This window comes from Panulirus ornatus, chromosome 20 (assembly GCF_036320965.1).
Source record: "Panulirus ornatus isolate Po-2019 chromosome 20, ASM3632096v1, whole genome shotgun sequence".
Classification (NCBI taxonomy): domain Eukaryota; kingdom Metazoa; phylum Arthropoda; class Malacostraca; order Decapoda; family Palinuridae; genus Panulirus; species Panulirus ornatus.
The window spans coordinates 5,607,862-5,617,500 of NC_092243.1; the positions used below are offsets into that span (position 1 = coordinate 5,607,862).

Below are 9,639 nucleotides of genomic sequence, written 5' to 3' on the forward strand. Positions count from 1 at the left end.
TTGTTCAACTAGACAGCTACCCACCCAAAAATCCTATCCTACCCTAGTCTATCTAGCTTAAACACGTGCGGATGTCTGATCAAAATGCTCACAAAATCTAAATTTCTTAAAAGCAGAAGCTTACGTGTATTTAAAAGAAGGTGAAATAAGGTGTACACTTATGAATCTAACAAGATAACATGTGGTACGATATCTCGCTTGGATTTATGCCAGGTATATATATATATATATATATATATATATATATATATATATATATATATATATATATATATATATATATATAAGAAATTACTTGCCTCTCTGATAACCTTGTGTAAAACATTTACTAACACATGCCTGATCTGTTAACATCTACAGATACGTACAAAGCGGCAAACCAGACATTACAGTTAATAATGCATCAGTACACCATAATTCTGTGGTTCAAGTCTGCCACACTTACAATAATACAGAACTTTAAGTAGGCGAGCATGCAATTCCGCCAACCACAATCTTTGAAGTCTGCAGCTCCGATATTAAACTTGAGAATTTTGAAAAGTGATATGGTGGTCGCGAAAGAGCAATATTGCCAACGTCAATTAGAATAGATACACACAGTCAGAAAGTCTTATTAATTCTTAAAGAATATCGGTTTTTGGTGTTACTTTTGAATTCACCTGAAATTTTTATTTCTACTGTTGTCTGTGAACGAGAAATTGTACCTCTAAACCCGGAGACTAGATTTGAAAAGGTGTAAAATTCTTATAGCAACCAGCAAATGGAAAAGCTTTTTATACTTTTTATACTAAAGCAAACTCAACGGAAGAGGCAAATCACTTCTCTTTAAATAAGCATCTGCTCTTAACAACCTACTTGAAAAAGTTATCTACACAGAAGGACAAATCATCCCAAAGCACTGTATCGCCAAAATTCTTGAATTTTACTACAGTGGCGCAGGCGAATCAATGATCCATATTGCTATCTGTCTGGGTATGATACACAACCTAATGTTTCTTCTGACAGGTATCAGTGCTACTGTGTTACACTATCATGACGCAGCCGCCAACCAACTCCCACACCCGGCACAACACAGCCACCATGACAAAGCATTATGCGGGTACGAGGAGAAATACATATCGACAATAAAACCCGCCACTGTCAACCCCAGTGGTCTGATATATATATATATATATATATATATATATATATATATATATATATATATATATATATATATATATATATATATATATAATGTTCGGAGTTAAGTACTTTTCATCGATTACATTTGTGCTTTTAGGATTAACATGAGTCCTTAATAAACTTAACTATCAAATACATGGACTTCTATCGAAGAAAGTGATAGAGGAGTAAATAATCAATATTCTGTTGATATTTTGACTTGTAAAAAAATACATACAGAAACACTAATGCTCAACGCAAGGCTTGTGTATATATACTACATTATCTGGCTGACAGTTCCGCCAACAATAAACCAAAGTTATGTTTTTACCAGTAAAGAATGCATGGACTGTGTCACCTGAAAATGTGGTGAAAACCTGCCCTCACAACCCTCATTATGATCGTTATTGTCGTTTTTTCAAAGGCCATTTTCTACGCTTGCGTGGGTTTAAAAGCAATGGTCACCTGCTGTCTCTCTCTCTCTCTTGCAACCTCACTAGTTGTTTTGTCAAGTTTCACATCATTTCTCAGGGTCTCTTTCCCTCTCCCACATTCCCGGCCTCTCTCTTTCTATCCACACATTCAGTCCTCACGCATTTCTTCGTCCCAGTTCTATACATCCCATCCTCTCCATCTGCCCAGACACCTCAATCTGCCTCTGCACTTGACCTCTTACAGTAGCCTAGCCTAGCCATACGTCCTTACAACGCCTAGCCACGGGATTTCATAACCTTCAGTGTAACATTACACATCCACCTCACTATTCTCATTCCACAATCGTTCACCAGAGTTATTTTTTTGCATGGGAGATCACTGCCTACGTTCCGACTATCTCATTTAGTCATAGGACAGCGATCTGGACGAAATGCAAAGTTCTTTTCCAACACTCGAGAACGTTCTCTGCCGATGCTTGGTAAAGCCTAATTGGATGGGATGGAAAATGTAGTTTTCTCCCTCAGTGAGAAATGGGTCATTCTCCTCTTGTTTCTCTTGGCTTGGTGAGTAGCGTGCGAATCTGGACCCTGATTAACAGCATAAATCATCAGCCACAGGTCTGCTAGCAGGTAGGATCAGTTACATAAAACTAAAACATCTTGCTCCGGAACTAATAATAATAATAATAATAATAATAATAATAATAATAATAATAATAACAACAACAATACTACTACTACTACTAATATCTTTCAAACATCAAATAATTTCAATAATTACATTATTATATAGCCCCCCAAACAATATCACAACCCCAGATTATTTACTGACCATGGAAAACAGTCCTTAAACTGAGATATTCACGGAAATCTATTAAGAAAACTACCATAATCTGAAGGTAATCGAAGGTAATCCGAAACTAAAACAAAAAATATTTCAGATATGAAATCATTCAAATGCTGAATTACTGTCGAACTCTGGGTTACGTGGGTGACGGCGCGCGGCGTATTTCTATGAGAGAGAGAGAGAGAGAGAGAGAGAGAGAGAGAGAGAGAGAGAGAGAGAGAGAGAGAGAGAGAGAGAGAGAGAGAGGGGGGGGGGGCAGGCCGAGGGTGGGTGGGCGAAACACATAACAGCAAAGATGGCAAGAAACGATAATCTCCATAAATTCTACGTTTACGACCCCATATATTCTATTCATCAATAATTTCGTTGATATTTCTCCAATTGACCTATCCCGTCTTCCCTGGTCCCAGGGGGATCATTTTCCTCCCGTATCCCCGCCCTCTCTCCGCAGGTCTGATACCATCATTAGGTCCCAACGCAATTATTGCACTGGGGTCCTGGGGACGGGGCGCTGCCGATGGTCAAGACAGCATTTTCCCCCGCAGCCCGAACGGGCCTCGGGGAAGGATGGCTTCACGTACGCAATAACAATATCGCTCACCGCAGTATTAGGTTAAATTATCCCAAAATGTATAGTGGCGGAATGTTGGGGAGAAATACAACCTATTGCGAAGGTGAGTTAAGTGTGTGAGCTACCTGCAGGCATGGCAACGCTCGCTGCCACGCCACAATTGCACCGGGGCATGTGTGCTGCCATTACACCCTACACTGTTTTTATAGCCCTCTCTAATGGATCCAGTCCTGTTGTAGCCCTCTCTAATGGATCCAGTCCTGTTGTAGCCCTCTCTAATGGATCCAGTCCTGTTGTAGCCCTCTCTAATGGACCCAGTCCTGTTATAGCCCTCTCTAATGGATCCAGCCCTGTTGTAGCCCTCTCTAATGGATCCAGTCCTGTTGTAGCCCTCTCTAATGGACGCAGTTCTGTTGAAGCCCTCTCTAATGGACCCAGTCCTGTATTACCCCTCTCTACTGGTCACAGGCTTATTGAAGCCCTCTCTAATGGACGCAGTCCTGTTGAAGCCTTCCAGCTTGCTCACTCCACCAAGTTTACTTTGGACCACAAACTAAGCTGGAAGGAACGGATAAGTCAACACAAACACAACTGGTCTCCCTTTACCTCAACTCAAAATCTTCTACGCAACTTCCAGAGTAGCAGCATGCTGTGTAATCTACGGTGAGGCACTTCGCACAATGCCCCTCCCGACTCTCTGGGGCCCGTCATCGAACCTCAGGAAGCAACCACTGCACCATCCTCATCACCACCATCACCTCCTGCTACCTGTAACTCCCTTACCCCAAGTTGACGTCCTGCACCACTACTGTAATGACCCCCCCCTCCCCCCAAGCTCGTGCAGACCACTACATGAACAGCCCCGTCTTAAACCACTACTCTCATCATCATCAACAAGTGGTAGTGTACATGAACCTCCACTATCAATATAAACCCACTGTTTATACTGTATGAACACCTTCCAAGTATATCTTGAACCTTTGGCCTCATTCAATTAAATTAACACTTACCATTATTATTATTATTATCATTATTATTATCATTATTATTATCATTATTACTATCATTATTATTATTATTATTATTATCATTATTATTATCATAATTATCAACATCATCATTACCACCATTATCATCATTGACAATATCACTAATATTCTTATCCTTATCATTAATATTACTATTATTCTTATCTTTATTATCAATATTATTATCATTACTATCACACACACTCATTCTTTTCTTACAGTAGATGTCCTGTTGTGGGCAAAATCATGTCTCCATACCAGTCCCTCAGGTGTGTGGAGATCCGAGTCCTCGAGGTGGGAGGAAGAAGGACAAACGAAAGACGAGAGAGATTTCCAACAGCTTAAGCTGCGCGAGGAAATAATGAGGTATCACAACGGCCAATCCTCGTATGCCTGGTCTCCACACAGAAGCTATGGGAAGCAGCTGCAAACAGACACAGACACACACACACACACACACACACACATGCACTACACTCCCACCAAACACATGACTCCTACACACACCAAGAAGTCATGGAACCCAATTTCTGAATATGAAAGGTTTATCTGAGCCTTCATAAAATGGCTTTGCAACATCGCGACTCACGACCATCAATCTACACCGAGAACTGGGCTATACGAGCCAAACTGAGCTGCACAATTGTGTCAGAGTCCGCGAGGGGTGAGAGATGAGCGTGTGCAGTGAAGCTGTCACCTTCCTCTGTTGCATCCGTGTCACAGTAACTCCTGAAGTAACAGATGAAGTTCACTCTCTCTTACATAAGCACCTGCACAGGCGCACCCAACACGGTCTCCATCACTGCACCCAGTCTAAGCTCATAGCAACATTTCAGTTTCTATAATCGTGAACCTGAAAATAAAAGCAATATAACATAGCCATCCTGCCACGCGGAGGGTGGAAGGGAGGGAGGAGGGGCTGTATCTGCGTACCTCTTGTGTAATTAGCTGAGGTTGGCTGGCCTTTATGACAGTCACACACTGGGGAATACACTTTTACACCATCAATCAACACAGCAGAGCAGAGAGCGTGTCGGGGACCCATATTGACACAGGTAATGGCCCAGACTCAGCTCTCTGCAACATGGGTGTGCTGACGAAGAGGGAGGGCAATGAATGACGGCTGACGTAGTGTCAGCCGCGGTGGTGGAGGTGATGGTGGTGAAGGGGTGAAGGAAACCATAAGGAGGCAGCAACTCACCCATGCTGTTGGTGTAGGTGATGTTGTGTGTCATGGGGTCGGACATGGGCGGTGGGAGTGTGGCGTTGTTGATGAGGACGCCCCTGGGTACGGGCGCCGTCGGGGTGGCTGGGGAGGTGTCATGAGAAGGGTAGAGGGCGTGTGGGTGGTGGAGGGGCGGCCCGTGCCCGTGGTTGTGCGTGGGCGAGGCGCTGTGGGCGGCCATGGGCGGGTGCGGAGCCTGAGTGTGGTGTGGGTTGGGCAGCCCTAGGTACTGCACCACCTCCTGCCACCGCTCCATTTCCCCACTCCGGACCAGGCTGCCCAGCCGACCCTGAAAGGCAAAAAGAAAAACCAATCGTCAATATCAACAGTATGAAAATACTCGACATTATCAACAGTAATAAAAAAAAGTCGTCATTATCAACAGTAAGTAAAAAACAGTCGTCTTTATCGACAGCAAGTAAAAAAACAGTCGTCTTTATCAACAGTGTCAAAAAAATCATCAATATCAACGGTAATAAACCAATCGTCATTATCAACAGTAATAAACCAATCGTCATTATCAACAGTAGTAAACCAATCGTCATTATCAACAGTAACAAACCAATCGTCATTATCAACAGTGAGGAATAATGACGAGACAATATCAGCAAAACTGACGGTTCCTCAACGCCTAACTGTACGTACACTGCAGACGGCCCATCATCCCAGCAGACCTTATTTACACTACCCTCACCAAAATAACCTAAAAAAACACAAGTTTCACTTTAAGGTCAGTATCATTAACTAATCACACATTAAGCGGGGGTAAACTCACAGTCTCTCTCTCTCTCTCTCTCTCTCTCTCTCTCTCTCTCTCTCTCTCTCTCTCTCTCTCTCTCTCTCTCTCTCTCATCCCTTATCATTTCTTGGTACTGTACTGGATACCTGTCACTGAAGACCGCCACAAACTTGACACGTCACTCTCCAGAATTGACGCAACCCCGGAGGATTTAATGAAGTGTAGGTGGAGGACAACTCCTCCAAGAGGCGACACATACTATGGGTGCTGCCTCTGAACAACAGACACGTTGGAGAATCATGTACTTAAAAATTTCGATGCAGAGTTTCCAGTGGGGTAAAGAAAGGATTAAAAAAAAAAAGGCAGCCCTTAATAATCATTTACATACACTTGGAATTGCACCATTTTCTTCGGCTGATTAAAGCAAGAGGCATTTCCTGCTTGCATGCCTGCTGATGGTGAGACGAGTCGGCGTGTGAGAGACGGTTTCGGAGTAGCAGTGACCCCCGACCGACATCAGGACGATCAAACCCAATGATTTTCAGAGGTAATCCTGTTTCTTGGGGTGGTGTGTGTGTGGGTGGTAGCTGAAGAGCAGGAAAAAAGAGCAAGAAAGAGGGCGACTGATGCTGGTGGTGGTTGGCGACGCGCAGGAAGAGGAAGAGGAGGAGGAGGAGGAGGAACAGGAGGAAAATGAGATGGTGCGTGGAGGAGGAGCAGGAGAGGAGCTGGTGAAGAAGGGAGAGGGGAAATGAACAGAAAAAGGAAGGACAGTAAGGACTAACGGCAGGAGGTGGGGAGGGAGGAGTCGTGGAGCACTGACGATAACGGAAACGATAAGAATGCGAGTGGGATGAGACGTACACAAGAAAAATAGAAGTGGAACGAAGGGAGGAACAAAAACATCAATGAAATCAGGATAACGAAAAATTGCAGGAGGATAACGAAAGGGGAGGACTGAAGTATGAGGAGAGAGCGGGGAGGAGGTCTTCCACCCTCTCCCCCGCCTCTCCCCAAGTGGACTTCTCCTCAAGCCACGGGGTGAATCAACACATCAGGACTCTTGCAGACAATGGTCAGGAAATCGAGTGAGGTAGAAAGGTATGTGTATATCCACCCCCGGGGTACACAGCTGGGTGAGCGGGGGTGACGCCAGCTACACTCTCACGTCTAACCCATCCCCTTCCCTCACACACACACACACACACACACACACACACACACACACACACACACACACACACACACACACACATCGTCATGACCAAACGAAAGTCGCCACTTCAAACGGAACTCGAAGTTTAGTGCGAATAGTTAAAATGTCTAGTAAAAAAAAAAAAAAAAATACAGACATGTAAATTGACCCATCACATACCTGTACATAAGTCTGTACTGCAAATTACAATACCTCTTTCCCGTACATAAGTCTGTACTGCAGTATTACAATACCTCTTTCCCGTACATAAATCTGTACTGCAGTGTTACAATACCTCTTTCCCGTACATAAGTCTGTACTGCAATATTACAATACCTCTTTCCCGTACATAAATCTGTACTGCAATATTACAATACCTCTTTCCCGTACATAAGTCTGTACTGCAATATTACAATACCTCTTTCCCGTACATTAGTCTGTACTGCAATATTACAATACCTCTTTCAAGTCCCGTGTTTCTGGTGGGGTAAGGTGTGAGAAATGAGCTTAAATGAAACTCGTATTTCAAAGAGACGATCACAGCTCTTCTCACACATATACCTGAAGCAGGCAGCAGCTGTTCTTTCCAACAGCCAACCACCAGGCTACCACCTCCGTCCCCTCATCACACGTCTTGACAATCATCACAAACTTTAGAAAATAAACGCCCAACCGTTCCTCTATGCAGGCGCGACTGCGTGGTCGAACCGCAGACCTGCCTCTGCACCGAGAGAGAGAGAGAGAGAGAGAGAGAGAGAGAGAGAGAGAGAGAGAGAGAGAGAGAGAGAGAGAGAGAGAGAGAGATTCTCGAACTTGATCACTGACAGGATTAATGATTAAAGATTAGAAAATAAGTAAAATGGCTGAAGTCATTTTCTACGTTCAAAAATCCTGGACGTAAGCATCAAGAAAAATAAGGCTTAATCGTTTTGGGGGAAATGTGCCCAGGGTCGTTATTGAAGCCTGGCCAGTGGCTCCCGAACGGCTGTGGGGGACACCTCTTATCACTCGACGACGACGACCACCACGACCACGAACACCACCACCATGAAGACGACGATGAAGACCACCACGACCACGAACACCACCACCACCACCACGAAGACGACGATGAAGACCACCACGACCACGAATACCACCACACCACCACGAAGACGACGATGAAGACCACCACGACCACGAACACCACCACCACGACACGAAGACGACGATGAAGACCACCACGACCACGAACACCACCACCACCACCACCACGAAGACGACGATGAAGACCACCACGACCACGAAAACCACCACCACCACGACCACGAAGACGACGATGATGACCATCACCACCACGGAGACGACGATGAAGACCACCACGACCACGAAGACGACGATGAACACCACCACCACCACGAACACGACGATGAACACCACCACGACCACCAAGCTAAACACACACTATGGCACTAAAGACCACGAAACGACGATTTCGAGACGTCTGGCCACCGCTGAGGTGAGGCAGCCAATTATACCCCTGACCTCAGGTGGTGGTTAGGTCCAGTTCTTGGCAGAGTTCAGGCCAGACGAGTGTAACGACCATGACTCCTACAGGAAACCTTGACCGACCCTCCCTCAGCCCTGCGGGCAGAGAGGGACACGGTGGAGAGACGTATGATAATTCAGGACCAGAAGCTGAGGAAAGTGTCAGAGGAGAAGTGGAGAGGAGAGTCAGGCAGTGGGCAGAATGTGTGTGTGTGTGTGTGTGTGTGTGTGTGTGTGTGTGTGTGTGTGTGTGTGTGTGTGTTCTATTTGTACAGTCAGGGGAGGGAGCTTTTGCACGCACGAGCCCCCATCTCTCTAGCCGTCTATTCTACACCACGGCTTTTTAGACTTTTGTGTGTGGCGTGACGCCATTAACAGTTTTATAACCTGGCTTATTCCCAGTTATCTACTGACACTACGAAGGGACTTCTTCTCAACCAGCTCCTGCTGTGGCCTCTGGTCGTTCTACCCAGCGTTTGTTTGTGGACCTGCTCGCTATGGCCATCAATCACACAGGTCTGGAATCTTAAAGGCTGTGTGACCACGTCGCCCCTTACTCTTCTCTCTTCCACTGTGGGCAATACTTTTTTTTTCATGCCTTCTAACCTCTGAAACAGTAACTGCGTCATCTCTGCTTCTCCTTTCACTGAACCTCTTCTGTACCAGAGCTATCCGCGCGGTGGCAGAAACCTAAGAAGCATACTCTAATTTTGACCTAATTCACCCAAAAATAAGTTTCCTGAAGATTTCTTCACCCATGCACTTTAAATGGGACCCTCAACAGATGCCAGTTAGGAGGCGTCTCCTTCGCAGTTCTCCCAAGACGGAGCTCTGGCAACAGGTCGGCCACACTGACGATCCTGCAAGTCCGTCTCATACACAAAAATTCCCGCAGTTTACTTCTCTTTG

The 9,639-nt window shown here is 45.0% G+C and overlaps 1 protein-coding gene across 10 annotated transcripts in view; it reads right to left on the reverse strand.

The window, feature by feature from the left end:
• The window catches only part of cnc (NFE2 like bZIP transcription factor cap-n-collar), a 721,520-nt gene that overhangs the window by 39,885 nt on the left and 671,996 nt on the right, over window positions 1-9,639 (reverse strand). For all 10 annotated transcript variants that reach the window (XM_071674581.1, XM_071674582.1, XM_071674579.1 and 7 more), the window contains one exon: window positions 5,246-5,558. In XM_071674581.1, the coding sequence (XP_071530682.1) occupies window positions 5,246-5,558 (313 nt within the window). The remainder of the gene's footprint in view (window positions 1-5,245; window positions 5,559-9,639) is intronic.